The sequence below is a fragment of the Juglans microcarpa x Juglans regia genome, chromosome 1D, assembly GCF_004785595.1.
Source record: "Juglans microcarpa x Juglans regia isolate MS1-56 chromosome 1D, Jm3101_v1.0, whole genome shotgun sequence".
NCBI classification, from domain to species: Eukaryota; Viridiplantae; Streptophyta; class Magnoliopsida; order Fagales; family Juglandaceae; genus Juglans; species Juglans microcarpa x Juglans regia.
In genome coordinates this window covers 39,312,543-39,338,585 of record NC_054594.1, presented here as the reverse complement: position 1 = coordinate 39,338,585, position 26,043 = coordinate 39,312,543, and the positions used below count along the sequence as shown (strand labels likewise).

Sequence of the window (26,043 nt, the reverse complement as noted above, 5' to 3'; positions counted from 1 at the left end):
GCTAGAAATTAAGAGTATGAAGCTTGTAAAAGATTAGATAATCGTAGAGGAATAAGTGCTAAAGGGCACAAATATTTATTGGAGAGCTATATTCAGTAGATTTATTAATTTTTAGTTTGTTATGTTGAGATATTTCTTTAATGTCCTTATAAAGGAATATATATATATTTATGTTTAAACGGATAAATCTATATTTTATGAAGTTTTTAGAATATATATAATTGTATCATGAGAAATGATTTCAGGAGACAAGAGTTAACTCCCTCCACCCGGGCGTTACACTTTATAAATCCAACATTTATCTTCGGTAAATATAAAAACACACACGGAGAACTAAAAAAAAAAAAATGGTCAAACCGTACAGGCATTGCGATCTTTGTATGGATTCAGGACATGAAACCCACATTTTCCAGCAATCCAAACGATTTTAGTACAGCCGTTAAGTCACTTATGAGGCCCCTCAGCCTCTTTATGGGTCACACACTCTTCCCGATACGAAGCCTGCAGTCAATAACCCGGGCAATATCTTCCCGAAACATTGGGATTATTGCGTCGAAACAGGTGAGGATGGAGAAGAGAGACGAAAGCCACGGGAATAATGGCGTGGAGACTACCACAAGATCAATCAACCCCCGTGTAGATAAGCTTCAACAATTTGTACGCAGTGACTCTACTGGTACGTAGCATCATAAATTTAATTATTTTTTCAATTTTTGGTTCTTTCCTGATTGTTTTATCAAATGGGTCTGTCATTTATCAAGATGCGAATTATTCTGTCGGGTTTCATTCTTTCTAACATTCACTTTCTCGAATCGAGTTGTTTCTTGTATCTTATGTTTCCATTATTATGGGTCGTAGGAGCATGATAATTACTTGGCTCAGTAAACTTATATTTGTGGGGCAGCGATAGTTGGGCTCGACTTTTATACTTGTAGTCTACGAGTGCATGAAAAATACGGAAATTTGAAAGTGGAATCCTCCTACTGAATCTCATTTTGGATCATCATTTGCTCATGAGATAATTTGGCAGCAATGACTTTTATGGGTCATCTTGAGATGACCTCATCAGAGTCAAATTTGAAGAATTTATTTAGACCACAGTACAATCGATTAGACAGAGGGTAAAATATCTAATCCACCGGAAACCTTTCATATCAGCCTTGTTTTCATTGGGGTGGCGGTTTGTTGGTTACAGTCGTGAGTGGGAGTTTCCATTTCTTGATTGGTCATACATCACCAATTCCGGGATACACAAAAGTTACATGGACAGATAGCACAAGCTTGCCCTGATAAACTAGTCCTTCAAACAAGAGTTGGACATGCATCCTTGCCCTGACTCTCATACAAAAGCTTCGTATTCCTTTCCAATCAGTCAGTTGCTCAGATGGAAGTTACCAACTAAGCATCCACATTGGCTTGGCCAAATGGGAAAATTAGCTAAAATTTACATAATTGATGTCAAAAACACCCCACATTGGATTGGCCAAATCTAAAATAAGATGGACTTCTGCTACAGTGGTTGGCCAAAGATGGAGAACCGCAATTGATTCACCAAACATTAAAGTACTAATTTCTCACTCTAAGCAAACATTAAAATATTAGTTTCTCTCTCCAAGCAAAAATACTATTTGGTTTGTAATTAAGAAATTTAGATAGAAATTTAGACGAGTTTAATCAAATATTTTTTGTTATTAGCATTAAATGACTTTTGAAAATATGATTTTTTTAATATTAATTTAATTAGAATATAAAATATTAAATTGGTAGAATTATAAAATGTGATACAAATAAATTAAATAAAAAATTATTAATTTAATAATATTTTATTATTATATAGAGAGTGAATGACTAATCCAATATGGGGATTGAATTTAAATGGAATAGACAAATGCAAAAAATTGTGATATTGGCTAAATTTTGAAGATGCATTTGGCCAAGCCAATGAGGATGCTCAGGAACCCATTAACAGTTCCTCAACTAGATGGCTAGTCGTCTATTACAGAAGCAAGCACCTAAAAAGCATGCTAGATGGACTATAAGAATCCAATTTTAACCGTAAATTCCTGTAGAAAACTGGACTTCAAAGTTTGATTTATTTCCTTGATTTCCTTATTGGACTTGCGTGTGATATGAGCATTATTCAAAGAAGTCTTCCGGGACATTTGCTCGCATGTGTGGTTGTGTACACTTCTGCATTCACTCACTTTCGTGGTTGTGGTACTCCTGCATTCCCATGCATATGTGATTATTTAAGGTTGAAATCTCAGGTTTATTTTAGTTTTTTTCTTTTTCATGCTTTCAGATGCATTGGAAGGAGCTGAATGTATTTTAGTTTTGTTTGGGGTCTTTCAATAATCATTACTGTTGGAATTTCATGCTCATCAGGTGGTTGGGAAGATAGTTGGGAGCAAGGTGTGACCCCATGGGATCTAGGACGACCAACTCCTGTTATTTTACATCTTCATCAGACAGGAGCGCTTCCCAAGGGCCGGGCTCTAGTACCTGGGTGTGGCAGTGTAAGTTCTATTTCATTCTTACAAAATATTACTCTATGAAAATTTTAATTAAAAAAGTAATATTTGTATGGGAAAAAATAATTGCTTATAAGTATAATTAGTCACATCTTAAAATATGATAGATGAGATTTGATATGATAGCTAGCAACTCAAAAGAAAAGAAAACCAGAGTCACCAGATAAAACATAAACAAAAAGATTAAGCATGATGAATTAAGCTTTACTGCTTGTGTCCCATTTGTAATTGAAGTGAAAATCAATCAACTAAACAAATCTCTGATGCAACTATGCCACTTTATCAGATGGTATATTCCATTTCTTTTTCCTTGATTTTTCTATATTTTACTATTGGAGTTATTCCCATGACTTAATTGACCATTATAACAAAGAAGAGAAGGTGATTCTGTTGTACATTATAGATAAGTATTTCACATTTATACTTCCTGTGTACTTGGGTTTTGCCTATTACTATTAATAAAACTTCTTAATTACCTATCAAAAAAAAAAAAAAAAAAAAAAAAAAACAAAGAAGAGAAGGTGCAACATATATCAAGATTTTCGTAAACTATGGCGATTGCCTGCTTTTTCCCCTATTAGCGTGTTCCACTGTTTATGTGCTACTATTTATCTTTTAAGTTTTTGCTAGCCTTTTTTGTATTGCCATTGTGGCCAACAACAAACCTCCTGCATATGGCAGGGCTATGACGTAGTTGCAATTGCATGCCCTGAACGCCATGTAGTTGGATTGGACATATCAAATCGTGCCATTATGAAAGCAGAGGAGGTAAGAGCAGCCAATCAGAAAATCCTGACTTTAACAGGGCTGGAGATCTCTTAGAAAGAAAGGATGTGCCGTAAGGTTAACCTAGATTATTTCATTTTCTGTTTCCTTTGGATGTTGCTGTGATGTCTTTTTTTTTTTTTTTTTTAAAAAGTAAAAGTAAGACTTTATTGATAGGAATATACATAACCCAAGTATACAGGAAGCATACACAGAAAATGCCCAAGTACCACTAAGCACTAGTGAGGGATACAAACAAAACATGAAAACTGTCATCAATAAAACTAATGACCGAAGCCCAAAAAAATAAAGTATTATAAAAGAATCTCTTCAGCTCATCCAAGGAATGCTCCCTGTCTTCAAAACACCTCTTATTTCTCTCCATCCACAAACACCGCATAATGCAAAGGGGAATCATTTTCCACAAAGCGACAATGTGAGCATTTCCCCTAGTACCTTTCCAGCACCTAAGAATATCTGTAACTCTTCCAGGCATAACCCATGCCTCACAAGTCCGGTTAAAGATATCATTCCACAAGAACCGAGTCACTTCACAATGTAACAAAAGATGATACACAAATTCCCCATTTTTCTTACACAAGAAACACCAATCCATAATGGTGAGACCACGTTTCCTCAAATTATCAGTAGTAAGCAGTCTCCCAAGAGAAGGAGTCCATACAAAGAAAGCAATCTTTGGAGGGACCTTACACTTCCAAATAGCCTTCCAAGGAAAACAACGATCATTAGAGAATCCCAAGAGAGCCTTGTAATAGGAATGCACCAAGAACCTATTACTCCCAACAGAAATCCAAATAATCCTATCCTCCATCACATTACTGAATGACATAGCATACAAGGAATTGAAAAAGTCAGCAAACATTCCAAGTTCCCAATCATGAGCCGCTCTCAAAAAACTGACATTCCAATGATATGGTTGAGTCCCACGTCAATTTAGCCATTACTGTCTAATTTGTCAACTTTGTGGAATGCCTCACAGAACTAGTTGGGAAGCAGCATGACCTGAATGATACTAATATTATTATTATTAATGGTGACAGCGACTAGAATAATAATTAACAATAGTAGTAGTATTAGCAGCAGCAGTAAATGCAGCTATACTAGCAGTTTAATCCAGATTTCTTCTTTTATCCCCTTGGTAGTTTACAACCTCACTTGCAACCATCCTCTCCTTGTCAATGTTGTCACCTGTTTATTGCCAAAGTTCTTTGTTTTAATGGAATGAGGATACCAACATTGGCGTGTTGAGATGGAATTGAGATGTTGGACTTAGCGGACCCATGATCTAATTTTCAACATATCATTATTCCTTATGAAGTTTAAGTTCACTTGTGATCTCAGGTGAATTGAATTAAGAACCATAGCTGGGTTGTTCTAATTCTCAACATATAGCATTATTCCTTATGAAGTTAAAGTTATAGAAAATTTGGGTAGCATCAGAAGACTAATCCCTATTTATCATTTGCAAACCTCATGCACTGGCTTAGCCAAAAAAGAGCTGAACCTGATACGTATGGTTCCTAGTTCATTGAATAGCACTGTAAAGTGGAAGCACAACCTAGGAGGATAATGAAAAGCTGCGATATTGGTGATTTTAACTTGTGAAGCCATGGTGGTCTAATACAGGTTTCCAAATCTTTTTCGATTTCTTATTTTAATTTTGATGCAGTTGTCTTCCTCGTCACCGAATGCAAGTTATTTTACTTTCTTGAAGGCAGACTTTTTCACTTGGAGTCCAACTGAATTGTTTGATCTCATTATTGATTACACGTAAGTACGAATGAGAATTGGTTTTATTTGTCCATGAGAAATGATGATCAGATGATCACATTTTAATTGAAAATTTACAGGTTCTTTTGTGCAATTGAACCAGACATGAGGTTAGCATGGGCAAAGCGAATCCATGATATTTTAAAACCTGGGGGAGAGCTCATAACGCTAATGTTTCCAGTAATTATCTTATTTTCTCTGTGTTTATACCTTTTTTGCGAGGGAACAAGAATGCAATCATCCAATATTAATAAGAACCCAAATTCATACCTTCTGTTTGGATGAGAGGTCATGTTGAATTCATGATAGTTTTTCCTTCTGTTTTTCTTATCAAAAAGATTTTCCTTCTGCGTTCTACAAGTGTTGAATAGTCGTGTCCTTAAAATTTTAGTATTCTTCCTTTTGTAATATTGAGTTTCAGATTAATTAATACTTTATACCATATTTGCTAAATAGTTTTCTACTTTTCTAATGGCCCTGTCGAAATCTAAAGTTTTTGTGGTGGCAGATCAGCGATCAGGTTGGTGGGCCCCCATACAAAGTATCCGTTTCAGAGTAAGAAAAATTCTTCTCATCAGCCACTATTCACCATCCCACACCCCACACCCTATGAAAAGTTATAGGCGTGGGATGTGTGATGTGAACAATGGCTGATTTGTAACAAAACTCTTTTTTTTTTTTTTCCCACTGTCCCTCCCTCCCTTGAAGCGGTAGGAAACGAGTGAGCACTCAAATCTAGTAATTTTGCATAGATATTAGTCTATCTTTACAAGATTTTTTTTTAATGTCAATGATTTAAATCTTTGCAGTTATGAAGAGGTATTGCATCCCATGGGCTTCAAGGCAATTTCCATTGTAGATAATGAACTGGCTATCAGACCTCGTCAGGTATGTGAAAATTTCTTCGAAGTAATGTACAACCCGCTATGTTTGTGCTTGCAAAAGCATTCATACTATTGATGTAGCAAAAGATTCTTGAACTCCATGTATTGATTAGGGCTTTAGAAGTGGGATTCTACCCAACTTTGCCTATTTTCTGTCGGTATGCATAAATCTCTTTTTACATATAAAAAATATCCCTTATTTGGTTAATAAAGAAAGTCATTTTAAAAATTGCAGAACAGTGAACTTCAGATATTTGTATAATTTTTCTTTACAAGTAAAGGCAAGTGAAGCTGCTCTTTTAATAGAGTTATACAATTTCCCCCGAGTGGGTTTTGTTATCATGTGTATCCCTTTTGGTCTATTGCTTTTATTTGTTGAAGCTCTTCCTTCATGATTTTTTACTTTATTGTTATCACCAATTTCTGTGTGCCTAGTTGCAGTCATTACATATGGTTTGACTGGATGTAATTACCTTAATTTGTTTACACCTAGAAAGATGATTATGCTCTGCTTTTGTTATCTTCGTTTGAATGTTCACTTTGATGATCTAAACTAACGGAACTTCCAGTCAATATATCTTATGACATGCCTATAATGCTCCAAGCGAGACCCAAGTCACATCTGGGTCTATTCTCCTAAAAGATTAGTCAATGATACAATTGGAGCTGCATTGAAACCATTATAAAGAGCAAGAACTTCTCATTCCCAAACAATATGGGATCCTGTACACCGCCTACCCTTATCACTTTATAGGATATCACAATGCCAACCACTTTTATTGAAGTCATACCCGAGGCATCTTAGCTCCAAATTGTTCAAGATCTTTTGAATGCGAAATATGCTGTAGTTGTCCCAGTATAATGATTTTTCTTTTTCTGTTCTTTTCCTGTATATCATAATACCAAACTCTTAAGCGTTGGTTTTGTAATCTTTACAGGGAAGAGAGAAGCTTGGGAGGTGGAAGAGGTCCTCAGCTCAATCCTCTCTGTGATAACCATGATGACTGTGATAACCATGGTCATCGTGTTTAAAGACAACTTCTGGACATTTTAATCATTCAAATACTTATGTAAGCTTTTTAATAAAATTGCATTGCTTACAGAAAAAGAAACATCTCTGTATTGATTATTGTTTACGAAATGAATAAATCTGGACAGAGGCCGGTCTTTAACAGCACACCGCATGGCGCATACTCCTCTAACGTGGCAAACATGGTCTAAATTACAGGTCACGGTTCTTAACAGTCCTTCAAATAATGTTTAAAATCGTCTTGTTCTCTCTCTCTCATGTCAAAACATCCTCTCGTGCTCTCTCTCTCTCTCTCTCTCTCTCTCTATATATATATATATACACTCCCACACTCTCTCTCTCTCTCTGAATCTCCTCCCGTCTGAAATCTTGCATAGTCTCCTTCATTTTCTCTCCCCCTCCCGTGCTTCTCTCTCTATGAATCTCCTCCCATTACAAAAATTTCCGTGTTAAAACAATCTAAATCAGATATATTATAGAAAGATAATGGATTTTTCCATGTTCAAAAGAAAAAAAAAAACAAAGAAAATGAAATAGAGAGCACGGTACCTGAGAAGAAAGTTGGGCAGCTCTTAAAGGATAAATAAGAAATCTCTTACAAGACAATACTTATTATAGCTCTTTTTGAAAAAAAAAAAAAAAAAGGAAAAAAAAAATAGTAAAACAAAAATTGGAGAATAAAATGGCAGAGACAATATAAAGAATGTGATCTCTCAAACAAGAACGATGGTATGGATGTCTCGAGCAAAGGAACTTTTGAAAGCTACACAAGTTTTACCTAAACAAAAGCCCTGGAGAAGGATGCAAAGAAAACCATGTCGTTATCCAGATCTTCATATCGTTTTCGACAAATGTATAGTATTCCTCCACAAGAAACAACTGTATAGAACTCGTGTCCTTCAAGAGCTACAACTTTAGAGAGTGGTGGAGGGGAGAATGCAGCGATTGGCTGGCTGCCGGGGTGTGCGGTGTAAAGGGCCTCAAGGCTTCTCTGTAGACTTACTCATCAACTAGTGCAAAAGAGAATGAGATCCAAAATCACCCAAAACCAACCAAATAGTTAATGAGCAATGATAAACATAATATTTTTTACAATACATGATGTAAAATGATGTTATTTTTATAAAGTAATGTTACTTTTATATGATATTTTATAATAATACCCCCCATTTTAAAACATAATTATGAAATATGTTGTGAAAAATGTTGTGTATTTATCATTTTTCATAGTTACTACCAACCAAAATGGGGGGATAAAAAGGGAATATGTTGTAAAAAAGGTTGGTAAAAATGTTGTGCATGTATAATATTACTTTTTTCTTAAATTTTTGTCTTGAAAAAATTCAGGAAGAAGAACAGAAGAGAAAATTAGGACTTTGCAAAAATCTGGCACCCACTTCAACTCCACATTGTCAGAGTCGAATTTGTTATCTAATCGACTTTGATTTTGACTCCAACTCTAAATCCGACTCGGACCTTTGACTCTAATTTTAATAAAAATATGTATTATTTACATATTGATTATATATACTCATATAAAAGTTTAGAACTTATATAGTTAAATTAAAAAATATTAATATACTTGTAAGAAAGGGGCACCCATAGTGGGCATCCCTTCACCTTCTCTTGGTGGTTATGAAGTGGTTCTTAAACCACTTCATGAGACTTGATAACGGGCCATTAAGGGCCAGCCGGGGGTTACACTTAGAGGGGCTATTTACATAGCCCCTCTCTCCTTTGGAGAACACTTGCATTAAAAATATGAAATCTCTCTCTCAAATGATTCTCTCTAGTTTCGGCATTTAGGCTGTGGAATATGTGGGTGTTGCTCTGGTATTGCCACGTAGCACACTCCACCATCGATATGGGAGATTGTGAATGAACAATGACGATGATGAAGAATCTGTGGAACAACCGCACTAGATCCTAGATATTTACGATGAGGTAATATCGCTTCCGCTGTATACTTTGATCTAGTATTTCTAACATTGGTATCAGAGCCCATCGGTTGTTCCTGATTTGTTTTTTAACGTGTATGTTGTATTTCATTTACGTGAAAATTTTTTTATGCACGTTGATATGTAACCATTAATGCTGATGAGTTGGTCGTTACGGTGGTAGCGCCGCTGTGGAATGGCTGCAACCACCCATTCGAATCAACAAGCACCCGTGCACGTGCTCTCCAGATCCCTACATAGCACCGTAAGAGGCAGCAGTGCGCACTGTGGTGGCGCATCGGACAAAGCTGCATGCACCAATAGGGTGCTGCCACCGCAACACACACGAGGTTCCGCGGCCTGCGACGGCTTCGTCAAATTGACCGTCGGGGTGCAGCGAAGCTATGCCACTCATGCCATTGCGCTTATTGCGCGCATCCGCTGGGTGTTGCGTTGCCAAGGGGTGGTGCTCACCCGTAGGTGATGGGGAGCAACTAGATGCAGTGGGGCCTCTGCTGCACGCAGAGCCTTGCACAATGGTGGTGCCGCAGGCTCTAATCGCTGTGCTCAGTGCACGGTGGAGTTCTTGCCATGGAGGGCTGCTTGCGCAACGGAGTGGTAGAGGCTAGAGCGATCGGCAGCACCGTGCTACGTTGCTCATGGCTCTGCCCTTCACCAGCGTCCAGCGCCACACTTAGAGGTGCAATGCAGCCCCGAAAAAGGCTCTGCACAGTACCGGCTAGGTGCAGTGCGCTGCCCATGGTGCTACGCATGTGCAGCGCCGTGGTACAGGCCGGAGCAGAAAGATCTGCTGTGCAAAGATCAGTGCGCCAAGGCAGGTGCAGTGGCTATGTTGTGCGTTGAGTGCACCAGGTCGAGGCAGTGCTGCACTTTAGGGCGTGGGCTGGTGCATTTAAACAGAGCACCTGTACTGTGGTGCAGCGCACACAAGCAGGTGCTGCGCGCACTAGGTGCGGTGAGCACCAGGTGCCGCGGGCACCAATGAGCAGCGGGAGCCCCACGGAATGAAGCTGAAAGAGTCGCTAGCGGCGGTTACACGGCATTTTTTTTCTTCCGTTACATGCACTGTGTAGGCTGTAACCGTTGAGGAAGATGATGAATAGTAACCGTAGGTTACATTGAGGAAGAAGATGAATAGTTCTTATTTTTCTTTTGTGTTTCACCTATACGGGCTTGGGCTATGGGCTTGTTTCAAATTTTGTTTTGGGTTGTTATGTTTTATTTACTTGGCTCTGGGCTATGTTATGTTTTGTTTTTTATTAAATCAAGTTTTTCGGCCCGGCCCATGTATCTTTTTCTAACAAAACAAAAACAGACTTAGTTTGGGCCATTATTAAAAACTCCGGCCCGTATCACATCCGGTTAAGGGTGCTTGTAGATTTGGGCCGTGAGCCCAGCAGGCACAGGCCTACTTTGCAGTTGGGCGCCCAAGAAGGTGTGGCCCATTGGCTGTCTAAGAACATTTCTTTTTGACAAAATGCTTGGGTGGGGTTTTGAACCCAAGACCTCACACACAAGGATTATAAGCTCAACCATTGGGCTAGAGCTTATTGCTAGTGTGTATGTTAATTTTAGTTATTTATTCAGCATGTTATTGTGGCATAAAATATATATTTTTTTAAATATTTTTGCATGTCATTATGGTTATTAAATACATACTTGCCATGATATTATTTTTGTCACATTTGTTTGGCATTTTATTTTACGTTATAAATTGCCTAGATTATTATTTTTATGAATAATAATTATTTGAATGAAATGTGATGATTATTTTTTCATACATGTATTGTGATTGCATGTGATTGTGAGCTTAATTTATCACTTATATTGTTAGACTATTTTTTAGAATTGTCTTCAATTTTTTAGAATGTGATAAATTAGAGGATTAAGTAGCCCGGGTTTGATTAGTCCATGCTTCTGATTGGCTTAAATGATTTTCTTCGATCAGAGAAGAAATTTTTTTTTTTTTTTTTGTGACTAACTCGGTAGATTGCTTATCCTAGTGGGAGTATGGTTGAGATTGATTTGTAATTAATCTCCTATACGATATAAATTTGCGCGAAAATTAAATTAGAAATTAATAATTAGACATTGAGACGCAAGAGATGATTAGGAAGCTTAGCGAATTTTCGATCTTGCGACGTGTATTAATTATTTTTGTTCTGACTTAGATTAACGCAGCAAATTTCTAAAATGTGTATGCAATTAGATGTGCATAGTTTAGTAACTTTGAGATAACTATGAAAAAAAGCCTAGAGATTATTTATACGACTTAATCGTCGCATTAATCTCCTCCATGAGTAATAGTTGGAAACAAATAAAGATTATTTTGAGAGTCAGATAGTCTTAGACCTTCATTATTGTAAAACCTCTAAAATGTCTAGAATAAAATTGGAAGTGCACGTGGGACGCATGCACTATAATTTTTATAGAAGTTGATGGGATCAACTATCATATAGAGCTAAATCACTATTTTGCCTTTAAGAATCTTGTGGGTAATAGAAGAAATTGCGCGTTATTTTTTGTAACGCAAAGATTTATTGCTCCTATATTTTGAGGTTGAGTATTATAATCTTAAAGCAAATTAGATTACTCACAGATAAGAACATATTCTCTAAAACTTGCTAGTATGTCTGGCGAGTAAGGATATTAAAATCTGAGTGTGCAAGCGTGTTGAGGACATTCTTAATTGGCACATTCATTTTTTTAAAAGATTTTATCAGTGCACCTCTATGTGGTATTAGCATTGGTAATCTTGCTCAAGTTTTATTTCTCTTTAGAGAGAACAGATAGGTTCTTGCAGATATATAAACTTTAGAGCACCACTTGAGAGTTATACCAAGCACCTTGGAGGTTTGCATGGCAACTGTGGTAAAAGTCTGAATAATTAGGTATGACTTATCTAAACCTAAACTAAAAATTTTGCTCGTGGTGGCACTGATGCAAGATAGGTTTTAGGTTAAGATAATTTCTCGCAAAGTTTTTTCTTTTTCTCTCCTATAGTGGATTGAAGAATATGAAAAATATTAAGTAAGCGAGAAATGAAGAAATATTGCTAGTTAGCGACTAAAACGTCACACATTGCATTTTTTGCAAAAAGTGATATTTTTAGTGCTTTTAATGCGATAATAAAGAAGTCTATACCTAATTTGATTTAAGACTCATAGAGTGGTGTTAGTGAGAATTTCTAGAGGTTTAGAAGTTGGATGGTCACTCATTGACTCAGTGATATTATTTCTCGAGTGGGGAAATGATATATTAAAATATGCCATGAAGGCATATGATGATGGGTGTGAAGCTTGAGAAATTGAAGACTTTTTCGCTAATGAGATCCCTCTCCTTGGTTTAGAAGAGTCAAAGAGAAAATGCAATATGAGCATTTTCTATGTGAAAGTTCCTATACATGCACACTAAGGACTTAGATAATAAAAATATTGTTTCATCATATAAATGCGATCCAAAATTTGTTTTTAGGAAAATATATTTTTCAGTTAAAATATTTTCAAAATCGCAATCATATGAGTTATATGATGAGAACAATTATCTCGCAGTTTAGCAGTTGTTACACATCACACTTGGGTTGATGTAATATGGGGTTGCGGCCGTAATTCTTATTTGTCGTCCTTAAATCGAGTTCATTCGCTTTTGAGAAAAGCTGAGTGATTATATTGTGCAAACGTGAATTCTATTAAAAATCGAGAGGATCTAAGCTTGATCATTTTTTGGTTGAGTCAAGTAAATTACTCGTATTTTCGGCGAGGGTGGGGAATTGTGGATTTTTTTGTAACACTTATTTTTTGGAAATAACGTTTTCATCACGTTTCATTCCACATTACCTTAACCAAAATATTTTCAAAATTCTTTTTATATAAGATCGCCGAAAATAGTGGGAGTAATTCAACAGCTAGTGGGAGTATACTTTTGAGTTAAGGTGTACCATTAGTGATAGTGACTCCCAAAAGTTATAGAATATAAGGATCCTCTTAAATAGCGTGGTAGCTTTATATCAATATTCTCTCGTCGTTTAGAGACTAGAAGAAAATATTTGTAATATGGCTCCGCTAAAGGTATTGAATTCACATAGTAGGAATCCCAACATAGAATCTTAGATTTGCTTCACTTATATGATCCAACTTGGGGTTGTTGATCTAATTGACAAAGGTAAAGTGGAGTTGATAGAGGTATAGATCCATCTCTTGGCACTAATTGAGTTGCATTTAGATAGCCATTGATCGCATATTCATTGAAACTTTTCTTGAAGGTGTTAAATAGCTGATTCTCATAGGAGAATTAGATGGTTAACTTTTGTGATGTTTATGCATGAAGTACTTTGAGCGCCTGATTATTGCTAGTACTATTTTGGTACATAAAGCGAATAAATGTTGCTGGTACTGTTTACATGCGACCTAAACAAACCATCTATTCAAAGATACCCAATGTACCTAGTCGTTTTTTTTATTAAACGACTTATTAAATAAAATGGGGTTCTTTGAATGCTGTTGACAATATTAGAAAAGTGTCATCATAAGAGATATTGCGAACTGGTTATCTTAGATAATTAATTGTCGCTTAAAAAAAGGTTTTCCATACTACGAGGTGATGGACATGGGTTTGTGAAAAGTAGCTCATGCTTCATGTCTTGTGAGACTGTTTATAAGAAAAAACAGTTTCTATGAGCTCTTGTTCAAAATCTATAGACAATTAATGAGATGGAAAATACTAAAGAATCTAGTTTTGCCTATATTATTTGATGTTTCCATTATGGTTTGCTCATGGGAGTTAGAGGTTAAGTTTTTGTTAGAGTGTAAATATGATTTACTTTGTTAAGTGAGTTTGTGATGCGATTGTCATTAAAAGTAATGATTAGACTATTATGATTGTCTTTGGGGGCAAAGGCCCTAATCGCTTTACCCTTAATGAAAAATAAATTATGGTTATCTCACATGCTTTTGTGAAACCTTGAAGTCGCAAATTAAGTTTGCTGAATAACATTTGTGGTCACCTTATAGATTCTTCAAAATCGCAGTTAGACTTGCTGACTAGAATCTACGGCTTATATTGTGAGTCTGACCTAAATGAGATTCGCGATGAGTCATCGCTGACTTCATGATTGTGCAAAGGACTTTTACATGTAAAAGTTGAGTCTCTTGGTAGGAGCATGTTTTGGAAAGTTACTATACATTATAATGCGCATGGAGAGAAATGGTAATTAAACATCACTTGAGAGTTGTGGTTTAATAATTTGTTGTTGACCATGTGATTTCTCTGTACCTCACAGTATTGCTCGTCATGCACATGATATTGATATGTTCTATGATCATGTGGCGTGATTGGAAGCATTCTTTGGTATGCACACACATTCACCATAAATTTAGGAGTTATGGTGAAAAATGTATATTGACAGGCTTAGATCGGCTCACTCACACGAGCGATCGCCTTTGGCGCTACAAAGAGGTAGCGAGCAAAGATGAGACAATGTGTTACTCGGTACTTGTCCAGAGAGGGATAAGTTGGAAGACACAAAATATATGTTGTCTTAGTGGGAGCTAAGATGAGGTCTAAGGATCGTGCATGGTTACCCACATACTATGTAGCCTGTGGTTTAGCCAGATGCGAGATCCTCTTTGGCGCTTTGGATAGCGAGCAAATGGAGGGACTCGGGTTAGGCGCTGAGATAGCGACTAGACTAAAATCTGTACGGTGAATTGAGAATAGATATACGCTCTTTCTTTGGAAAGAGAACTCCACCGTAGCATGTATTTCATACTACATGTACTTTTGCGACCAATAGTAGAGGTGAGTAAATGGTTCCCTGCTTCCTCATCGTGTGAGTCCTGTAGGTTATAATTGATGACCTTAATTTATTTATGCCCTTAGGAGACTTTTGACTATGTCACGAGGTTGATGTTTTAGTGTCTGCTACTTTGGCATGTTATCTATGGCCATGAATGATGCGGTCTAAAGAGGCATTGCTGGGAAAGCGACTAAACTAAAACTAAATGACATGAGCGCGAAGGGAATACTATTCGGTAACACATCGATAATGGTGTGTACTCATTGCCGGCAAGTTATGTTGCTTCCTGGGAGTTGCAATATAGCTGTGAATACATCATGTTTTATGGAGATTGAGCATTGCTCTGAGTCATTTGGACTCGAGAGGGATTATGGATGCTTAGTTTGATGTGACCAAATGAGTCGGGGCATAACGAGACACTTTTTTTTAGGGATGTTGCTATGCTGGTCTTCTCTATGAGAGATTTGGTATAGTGCTCTCATTTTTCTTTTACAGATGTGCTCGATGGTCGCACGGCCTATTTGTCAGTATGAACAAGATTGAGAACATATTGAGGGATGCAGACCTAGGGTCTTGCCCACTATGTGTGAGTGAGAGATGTAAGAAAGGGGCACCCATAGTGGGCACCCATTCACCTTCTCTTGGTGGTTATGAAGTGGTTCTTAAACCACTTCATGAGACTTGATAACTGGCCATTAAGGGCCAGCCGGGGGTTACACTTAGAGGGGCTATTTACATAGCCCCTCTCTCCTTTGGAGAACACTTGCATCAAAAACATGAAATCTCTCTCTCAAATGATTCTCTCTAGTTTCGGCATTTAGGCTGTGGAATATGTGGGTGTTGCTCTGGTATTGCCACGTAGCACACTCCACCATCGATATGGGAGATTGTGAATGAACAACGATGATGATGAAGAATCTGTGGAACAACCGCACTAGATCTTAGATATTTACGATGAGGTAATATCGCTTTCGCTGTATACTTTGATCTAGTATTTCTAACAATACTAATAATCAATGATATGTGTTAACGTCGTGTTTCGCACACTTTTGAGTTAGGTTTTGGCAACTCAGGTGTTCAAAAGTTGGGCCTGTAAAAGATGGGAAATGAGGCAACTAGGGGAGGACAGCCTTGGGGCCAGAGAGTCTCCGATGTCAAAGTTAGTAAATTCTCTTAAAAATTTGTAAATAAGTGAAATAGTCTAGAGATCAGAGAGTTTTTTTGTACCTGAGACTTGCTATTTATATCATAAGTCTGGAAACAGATCATGTATGCCTCCATTGAGTATGTGTCCTTTGTATTGTTCCTTTTGTTAGAATCATTTAATGCGGCGTGACTCTGCGACAACGTCATTAATGTGGCGTGAAACTTGAGTAGTGGTGCCATTAATGCGGCGTAGTTTTTTTATCTTCCTCACCCCACTAGCATATTTTGTGGTCCGTTGTTGCCCCTCCTGTCAGAGGATTGAAAGTCCCTCGTACATTACTCCCACTACACGAACAAGCACTCAAGAACTGTACACTATTTGAAGGTCTCTAAGTTGACGAGTCCTATTCCCTGCAACACATTCCCTCATGCAGGTTGCGTCTATAGGAGCATACCATGGGTCGGGTTGGAGACTTTACTTGTTCTATGTTGAACCTTTGGTTCTTGTTCCCTTGTAGGGCTGTAAATGAACCGGTCTGTTTGATAGCCCGCTCGATACTTGCTGGGTGAAACTCGAATCGAACTCAACTCGTGAAAAAAAAAATTATTCGTGAAAGCAGATACCCTCTCGATTTGTAAATGACACATACCCGACAAAACTCGACTCGACTCAGCTAAGGCTCGCTAAGGCCCGCTCGTTTATACTCGAGTCGACTCGTTAGCTCGACTCAATTAAAACTCATTCATATATTGATAAATATATACATACACCTATGTATATATATGTATTAGCAAATAATATAAACATACCACTTGTATAATTAAATATATAATATGTAATCTAATTACTCATGTCTATATAGTGAATATACTTCATAAATATATTTTATAATTTGTATAATAATTAGTCGATAAAATTTAATAATTTCATCTACTAGTATGTAGGAACCATATATGAAATAGATATATGCTATCATATTAAGTGTATGTATTAATAATATATGTAGGCATATAATATATTATTATTTTGGATAAATATCAACTAGTTGGATATTAATTATTTATAATTTTATAATTCAATAGACGTTCTACTTGTTAGTTGTATAAATTCAATATTAGATCTTTTATTTTTTATTTATTTAATTTTTTAATTATTAAATCTTATTCAAAAAATAAAAAATAAACAATTCGAGCTTGAGTTCAGCTCAACTCGAACTCGTTTTAGAACTCGTTTGTGGGACGAGCTCGAGTTGAGAGTTTAGCTTATCGAGTCAAGGTCGAACAAAGAATAAAAAAAAAATCTCGAGCTCGGCAAGCCAAAGACCGGCTCGACTCGGCTCGGCTTGGCTTGATTACAACCTTATTCCCTTGGTTTCCATTCTCAAGCCCACTGGGACGGTGCCGGAATGGTGGTGGGGGGATCCCCTTACAATATATATACACTACACATCATATTGTCACTATCATACATATAGTGAGTCACGTATCACGTATAATGTATATATTGTAAGTCTGTAAGACTATTAATTTATTGTCTAGACTCTAATATAGTAGTATGTAACTAGATTCTAATACAACATTTAGTGTTTTGAGTGGCTCTGTGTTTCCTACTTGTAATTTATTCAGGATTGAACGATTGGATAATGACATTGCCATTGGACCATGAGTTGCTCTTACTTGTTAGTTGTTATTTGGGGCCTTGGTTATATGATTCAATAATCATTTTATTGTTTTTAGTTGATTTAAGAGTTTCCAATATAAAACTAAGAATGATACTATATTAAGAATAGCCTAAATGACCTACTGTATATTTTTAATTTCTTTAAATTTTTATTTTCTACGTTTGCATAGTATATGAAATGTTTTTAGTTATATTTTGGTTTTTCATATCTAAAATCTATTTTTTTTTGGGTAATGTTTTTAATAAACTTGAAGCTTGAAAGCCAAAAAAAAAAAAAAAAAAGCCTGTTATATGTAAGATTTTATTAAAAAATAGGCTAAATTTGAAGCTTAAATTTGACTCTGTTTCGACTTCAATCTGATAAAATTGAAATCAGAATCAGATTTTCTGAATACCGACTCCGACTTTGATGGTGCCCAGCCTTACAAAATAAGAGTTTATTTGAACTGAAAGATATAAGAATAATACTAGATACAAGCTCCAAATAGATAAGCATCATACAAACTTTTTGAAAAAAAAATTGGTCCCCTTAATAAAAATAGTTTTTTTTACATTTTTTTAAAGTGGAGTCTACTTTTTTACAAAAGTTTGTATAAAACTTATCTATTTGAGATTTATAAAAATCATTTCTCAAAATATAACGTGGAAAAGTTGAAATTTTTTGACATAAGAATTGAAAAGGTAGGTGGATTTATTTTCTTTTGCAAAATTAAACATACAGAAAGTGAATGTGTAATTAGCCTTAACTAAAATGTCTAAAATTATTTATTTATTTATTCGTGGAAACACGTACGTGGTTTGAAACATTGCTTGCTATCATTTTCCTATTACAAAAGAGTCATAGAGAGGAACCGCCAACCGTAAGAAACGTTCCTGTCCATATAGCTCCCAGAATGCCTCGCCTTACTTCCCGCTCTCCTGTGCCACCTGCTTCCCTTTCCTCCCTCTCTCTTGGATCTCTCTTTAGACTCTCTCTTCTAGTTTTGTTCCCACCTTTGCAACTCTCTCTCTCTATCCCTCCCTCCCCCTCATTTTCTTTCCTTCTTTCTGGGTTATGCTGATTTCTAAATCTTCTTCTGATGCTTGTGTTTCAAGATTGAGCAAATATGGATGAAGATAATAACAGAATTATCGAAGAAGACGAGAGGCAGGCCTTGGCTGGGCTAAGCTTGACTGTCCCGCCTCCCCGAAAGAGCCAGTCTTACAGCCAACAACTCCGCGCCACCTCTTCCCACAAAAGCCACTCACATGTCCGCAAGCACAGCCTAGACGAAGTTCAAGTCCTCAAAAACATAGACCACCATCACCACAACCCCTACTACGACTCTTCCGAAGAGGAGTTCTTTCCTTACTCCTCCTCATCCACCACTTCTCCTACTGGTGAGAGGATCGACCAGAGCCTCTGCGTGGAGGCTGGTTTTGAAGACTCCAGGCAATGCCAACCGTTGCCGGAGTTCATCGGTAGCGGAGGCGCAAGCGGAATATTCAAGGTTCCGACTCGTGCGCCGGTCCATCCGGGTCGCCCGCCTTGCCTCGAGCTGAGGCCACATCCATTGAGGGAGACCCAGGTGGGAAAGTTCTTGAGAAACATCGCATGCACGGAAACCCAATTGTGGGCAGGCCAAGAGAGTGGAGTGAGAATGTGGGATTTCAATAATGTTTATGATCCCGGGTGCGGGCTTGGTGGGTTTGGTGGGAGAGTGAAGAGGGGTGATGAGGATGCGGCACCGTTTCATGAGTCTGTGAACACGTCCCCCACCCTGTGTTTGATGGTTGATAGTGGGAATAGGTTGGTTTGGAGTGGGCATAAGGATGGGAAGATTAGGTCCTGGAAGACGGATCAGCCTTTGGTGGATACCCCATTCAAAGAAGGTCTTTCGTGGCAGGCGCATCGTGGTCCTGTTCTTTCTATGGTTTTGACATCTCACGGTGAGCCCATTAACATATGTTTAGTTGATGAATTTTTTTCAATCCTGGTATGAATAGATGGACATTATGATGTTGATTTGGGTAAAGCGTTCTCTGTTTTCTTAATGGTAGTGGGAGGATATATGGAGCATTGTATTAGTATAGGAGGTTATCCCCTGCAGACTATTTCTTACTATGCTATTTGGGAGATACTCCAAGTGTTCAAACACGCCCTAAATCTTAAATTTATGGTTATTGTCGCCTTCTGTTACTGTTTATCGATCGTCGACAAATACCTACAAAAAAACTATGCTATTTGGTTCACCTAATTGTATTGTTATTCACTTGATATATTGCATGCTGGTAGTTTGATACCTTTTCTTTTTTTGTTTTTGTTTTTTTTTTACATGGGCGATCATGAAAACTGATCTCTCTACGACATTGTCATGCTGATGTTCCAGCGCTAATAGAGATGATAATTATGCCTGTGGTATCTTTATTAAAGAATGCTAAACTACAAGGTGTCTGTGGTCCAAATGCTTTTGTAGATGACGGAGTTCCAGGTTCACCCCTTCCATGTTTAATTATTCATGTTGCTTTGATCCAGGTGATCTTTGGTCAGGTTCTGAAGGTGGTGTTATTAAGATCTGGCCATGGGAATCCATCGAAAAACCTCTCTCTCTAAAACCAGAGGAAAAGCACATGGCTGCTTTACTGGCAGAGAGGTCATTTATTGACTTAAGGAGCCAAGTCACTGTTAATGGTGCCTGCAGTTTATCTTCTCAAGATGTAAAGTGTTTGTTGTCCGATCATGTTAGAGCTAAAGTTTGGTGTGCTACTCCCATGTCCTTCTCACTGTGGTATGTTTCTCTCTCATGGTTGCATATTTATTGGATGCTTCATATCAAAATAATTTGGAAGTATAGAAGCCTATGCACATTGTTTTTTTTTTTAATTGGTAGAAGCCTATGCACGTAGTTACTGTGTGCTTCTTTAAATCCCATGAAAACTTGAATTTTCGGTGGGGTGATTGCGCAGCAAAAAAGAGTCCTGAACATTTTTCATTCAAAGTTGTGAATTTTCAGGGGAGGAAATATATCATTTTAAAATGCCTTGCGAAGAAATTCTTATAATATCCCAAACTACATCATAAGTATATCAAGAGTTGGTGTTCCTACAGGGATGCGCGTACAAAGGAGCTTCTAAAGGTATTTAATGTAGATGGTCAGATAGAGAATAAAGTTGACATGTCATCAGTGCAACAAGATCAAGCAGTAGAAGAAGAGGCGAAGATAAAATTTGTTTCCCCGTCAAAAAAGGAGAAATCCCAGGGTAGCAGCTTTTTGCAACGGTCTCGTAATGCCATAATGGGAGCTGCAGATGCTGTGCGTCGAGTTGCAACTAAAGGGGCAGGAGCATTTGTGGAAGATGGTAAGAAAACAGAAGCACTAGTGCTAGCTGCTGATGGGATGATTTGGAGTGGGTGTGCAAGTGGTTTACTTGTGCAGTGGGATGGGAATGGAAATCGACTGCAAGAATTTAACCACCATCCTTGTTCTGTTCAATGCTTTTGCACTTCTGGGACACGAATTTATGTAGGCTATGTGACTGGTGTTGTCCAAGTATTGGATCTTGAGGGAAATCTGATTGCAGGATGGGTGGCTTATAACAGTCCTGTGATAAAATTGGCAGCTGGAACTGATTATGTTTTCAGCTTAGCCACTCATGGTGGCATACGTGGATGGAACATCACATCTCCAGGGCCTCTTGACAATATAATACGATCAGAATTGGCAGCAAAAGAACTGACATATACAAGACGAGATAATGTCAGAATCTTAGTTGGCACTTGGAATGTTGGTCAAGGAAGAGCCTCTCATGATTCACTTATGTCATGGTTGGGTTCTGCTGTATCAGATGTTGGCATTGTAGTTATAGGGTTGCAAGAAGTAGAGATGGGTGCCGGTTTTCTTGCAATGTCTGCAGCCAAAGAAACCGTAAGTTCCTGTTGATTTCATTAATGCTGCTGACCACTTGATTGTGATTACTTCAATCCTAGTCAGTTTTTTACTCTCCATCTTCCAAGCTTGTGTGTGTATTTAGGCATTTATTATTTGTTTACTGCTACTTTTTCAAATGTAGGTAGGACTTGAAGGGAGTTCTGTTGGGCAATGGTGGTTGGACACGATTGGAAAGGCCTTAGAGGAAGCAACAACTTTTGAGCGTATGGGTTCTAGGCAGCTAGCAGGCTTGCTTATCTCTCTCTGGTAAGTAATTGTCATGGAAAAATTTTGGAGATTTAGGCTGTCATGAGATTAGATTTGTATTTCTACTTCTTTGTTTCTTCGAAGAGGCATCCTACCCAGCCCTCTGGATGCCATTGTTCTTTACTTTCATAATGATTCCTTTCTTATTTAATGACTCAATGCTTTTCAATTAGGGTGAAAAAGAATCATAGACCATATGTTGGGGACATCGATGTTGCAGCAGTTCCATGTGGCTTTGGTCGTGCAATTGGCAATAAGGTTTATATACACCAGTGCTTATTTGATGGCTTGCATTGTTTTGAATGCTTCCAATAATCATCCTGTCATCTGAATTTCAATCTAAGCTATTTCACCTGCAAATAACCACAGTTGTATGAAAGTAACTGCTGTTAAACAAGCTTGTTCTCTGAAAGATCAAAAAATAAGACTACTGAAGTTGGACTCAACTGTTCAGCTTTACCAGTACTTGGATTCAAAACCATCTCTCACTTAATAGTACTCTTTTCTGCATGCCTTTGCTTCTCAATCTATTTAGTTTTTTTCACAAGTAAAAATATTATTAATATCAATAGAAGACTAGGCGAAGCGAAGCCCAAGTACACGGGATGTGCATTTGTTTCTTAATTTAAAACATTTACTTGTTTATAATTGCCCAAACAGGGAGGTGTAGGTTTGAGAATTAGAGTGTACGATCGGATCATGTGCTTTGTGAACTGTCACTTGGCTGCACATCTGGAAGCTGTCAATCGCCGCAATGCTGATTTTGACCACATATTTCGAAATATGGTCTTCAGCCGGTCATCTAATCTACTTAATAATGCTGCTGGTAAACTTCCATACTTTTTTTTTTTTTTTTGTATTGCTCTCGTGTTCTCCATATATTTGCCTTGGCAGCTTTGTTCTTCTGGCTTATTATTGGTCCTCTTCGGTGCAGCCGGTGTCTCAACAACTGCTCACATGCCTCGGAGCACAAATGTATTTCGTTCTCATTGACATGATCTCTTGCTTTTTATCACTTTTGTCGTCACCTTCATTGGATAACAGTTACGAGGCATTGCTTCTTTCATAGGCTGGGGGTGGCAACTCCGAAGAACCAAGACCTGAGTTATCTCAAGCAGATATGGTTGTATTTCTTGGCGACTTTAATTACCGCCTTTTTGGTATATCTTATGATGAGGCAAGGGACTTTGTTTCGCAAAGATGCTTTGATTGGCTCAGAGAAAAGGATCAGCTGAGGGAAGAGATGAAAGCTGGGAAAGTTTTCCAGGGAATGCGAGAGGCACTCATCAGATTCCCACCAACATACAAGTTTGAAAAGCACATAGCAGGTTTAGCAGGTATAAAGTAGAAACAATCGTATGACTTTCTGAATCAACCATGTGAACTACTTGGTTATAGTATAAGATACGAGCCTAGGATTCTATTTCAGAGAGTAAACGAATTTGGTAATAGATTGATACTCTGCAAATAGATCTCTTTGAGAGGCACGACCCCACTAGATGACATTGTCTTTAAATGGCTTATCATGTCTTCATGGAATTTAATGAAGTGTCGACTTTTAGCTGTTATCATCTGTTCTTTCCAGGATATGATTCTGGTGAGAAGAAACGAATTCCTGCTTGGTGTGACAGAATAATATACCGTGACAACCGGTCGGCTTCTGTGTCTGATTGCAGTTTAGAGTGCCCTGTGGTCTCATCAATTTTACAGTATGGTCTCTGGTTGGGATAGTTTGCTTTTATCTTTGTCGTCTATCTGTTGTGAAATTTGTTCTCCCTTTTTGACAGGTATGAAGCATGCATGGATGTGACTGACAGCGATCACAAACCCGTCCGGTGTAAATTCAATCTGAGAATTGCTCATGCTGATAAATCTGTAAAGAGACAGGAGTTTGGGAAAGTTTTCAGAGATGATGAGAAAATCAGGTCTATTCGTGAAGAATTAAGTTTTATTCCAGAAACTGTTGTGAGCACCAACAGCATAGTCCTTCAACAACATGACTCATCCATTCTGCGAATCACCAACATGTGTGTCAAGGATACGGTTACATATAAAATCATTTGTAAAGGCCAGCCGACTTTCAAGGGGGATGCACAAACCCCTGATTGTCACCCAAGAGGTGGCTATGGCTTTCCCCGATGGCTTGAGGTATTGTGTTCTGCCTTTTGATTGGATAGAGATTTGATTGCATTCCAGAAGTTAGTTTTTTTCAGAGTTGATGTGAACCCCAGATTTTGAATCCAACGAGCGTATGGCAACATCATCCCAAAGATTGATATTTATCTTCTTCCCCACCCATATGCTGTCCTTAGGATATTTGTCTGTATGCATGTACTCAATAATGGCATGGTTCTTGTACAAAATACAAGAATGGTAGGGATAGGTAACTGTTTTCATCTTGTGCCTGAAGTGTAGTATCTTAGAAGGCACAGATGTATTCCTATAGATCTTTTATTTCTTTTTGCATGCCCTCTGAGGAAATATGGCTTCATTATTAAACACCTTTGATGATTGTCACAAGGTAGTTTTGTTCCATGACTCTGAATTAGTGTTTGTTCTCATGGTGAGTTTGAATTAGGTAATCCCAGCAGCTGGCGTAATAGAACCTGAAGAATTTGCGGAGGTCTCGGTTAATCAGAAAGACTTTCTTACGCCAGAAGAGATTGCTGATGGCGTCCCACCAAACTGGTGGTCGGAAGACAACCGAGAGAATGAAGTGATCTTGGCAGTAAATGTTTGTGGCAGTTGCTCAACCCAAACATACAGTCACCAAATCCTTGTCCGCCACTGCTACCCAGGCAAGTCAATCTGCATTGACTCAAAATCAAACATTTCTAGAAAGAAACAAGAAGGTCCATTTCAACAGTCTGAATTCAGGCAACTAAGCACTTCCTCTCTTGCGATTGATGAGAAACCTGTGAAGCTAGAAACAAAGACAAATAGCTTACGGCAGTTCTAGGTGCACCACCAGGTAGAAGTGCTTGGACTAGAAATGTAAATACTTCTGTGGAGCCAGCCTACTTGCCAGTACAATCATCATCTTAGAACAGGTTCAATTCATATAGCATCACCTATTATATTCAGTTTACTTAAAACTCAGCTTTTTAGGCCAAAGCCCATTGTAATTTTAGACAAATGATTCATTCAACTGAAGAAAGGAAAATGTATAAGCAGCAATCCAATGCTTTTTGCAGAAACAGTTACCGAAAGTACAAGGGGCTATCGTGATTAGTTTTCGCTAGTGTACTAGATTACTGAACTCGATACTTTCGTACATGAATGGAAGTCAGACTCTCTCTCTCTCTCTCTCTGTATTTGTTGTTTTCGATGTGTAAAGCCAAATCTGGATATCCATGAATTTGAGCATTCGTTTCTTACAAATTTCCTAGTTGCAGAGCCAGGTTCCGAATACAAATTAGCAGCACTGACTCGGGTACTTACCTTATAGATGTTGCAAACTAGAGCGATGTGTGAAATAAATTAAATTATTTAATATATATATAATTGTATAAATGTGTTGGTTCTTAATTTTTTATTTTATTTTATTTTATTTTATTTAGTAAAGTTGAAGAGGTGTTTGTCAAAGTTGCGATTTCTTCTTTCTACCAAAATCTTTTCGCGTTCCATAGAATTTCTATGTACTGTTGATCTTCAACAGCAATACATTGTCAATGCCCTATCCAAGCTACTTGGCATGTCTTTTCTTCTTTTGGAAATTAGACATGGCACTAATTTCTAAATTGCATGCCCTAGTTTGATTTTTGTAATAAAAAATTCTATTTATAAATTGATACAGATATAACATTTAATAAAACGTTTATGTGATATAATTTAATTTAAAATAAATAATTTAAAATTTGAATCAAATCTTACGATTTAAATTATATAAATATTGTTCTCTACGTACCGATATGATAATAGAATATCTTTTTATTATTATTATTATATTTCTATACACCGTATTTGTTACAAGGGGATAATTGTCAGTATCTCTCACCCTCTACTTATATATCTTTTTTCTGATTTAATGAAATTTTTTGCTCATAAAAAAAAAAAAAAAAGAAAAGAAAAAAACGAAGAAGAGCATGCCAGATAGGTTACATCATCTGACATAACAGATGCCAGTGGGTTATTCCAAGCTATTAATCGCATAGCCTGCAACTATGACCAAGGTTTTAATTAGACAAATACTATAAAGAACATACCGCTATACTTAACACTGTTGGTTCAAGACTACAATTTTGGGTCATGATATCCGTATATTAAGTTAATGGCTGTAATATTCTCA

The 26,043-nt window shown here is 37.4% G+C and overlaps 2 protein-coding genes across 3 annotated transcripts; both read left to right on the top strand.

The window, feature by feature from the left end:
- The first annotated feature begins 373 nt into the window (after positions 1-373).
- LOC121239754 (probable thiol methyltransferase 2) lies at positions 374-7,148 on the top strand. The gene is made up of 8 exons (XM_041137068.1): positions 374-676; positions 2,386-2,516; positions 3,213-3,299; positions 4,987-5,087; positions 5,168-5,267; positions 5,596-5,642; positions 5,897-5,975; positions 6,910-7,148. The coding sequence occupies exons 1-8, from the start codon at positions 394-396 to the stop codon at positions 6,961-6,963; spliced, it is 882 nt and encodes a 293-aa protein (XP_040993002.1). The 5' UTR covers positions 374-393; the 3' UTR covers positions 6,964-7,148.
- An 11,288-nt stretch (positions 7,149-18,436) lies between these two features.
- Positions 18,437-25,487, top strand: LOC121243176 (type I inositol polyphosphate 5-phosphatase 12-like). 2 transcript variants are annotated; one of them, XM_041141258.1, is made up of 11 exons: positions 18,438-19,509; positions 20,096-20,348; positions 20,669-21,485; positions 21,631-21,755; positions 21,929-22,013; positions 22,416-22,581; positions 22,690-22,730; positions 22,825-23,092; positions 23,341-23,464; positions 23,543-23,903; positions 24,334-25,487. In XM_041141258.1, exons 1-11 carry the CDS (start codon positions 18,687-18,689, stop codon positions 24,712-24,714), a joined length of 3,444 nt encoding a protein of 1,147 aa, XP_040997192.1. In that variant the 5' UTR covers positions 18,438-18,686; the 3' UTR covers positions 24,715-25,487. The 2 variants fall into 2 exon arrangements, with proteins under 2 accessions (XP_040997185.1, XP_040997192.1); XM_041141251.1 differs by having other exon boundaries at positions 18,437-19,509; positions 22,416-22,730; positions 24,334-24,938.
- The last annotated feature ends 556 nt before the right edge of the window (positions 25,488-26,043 follow it).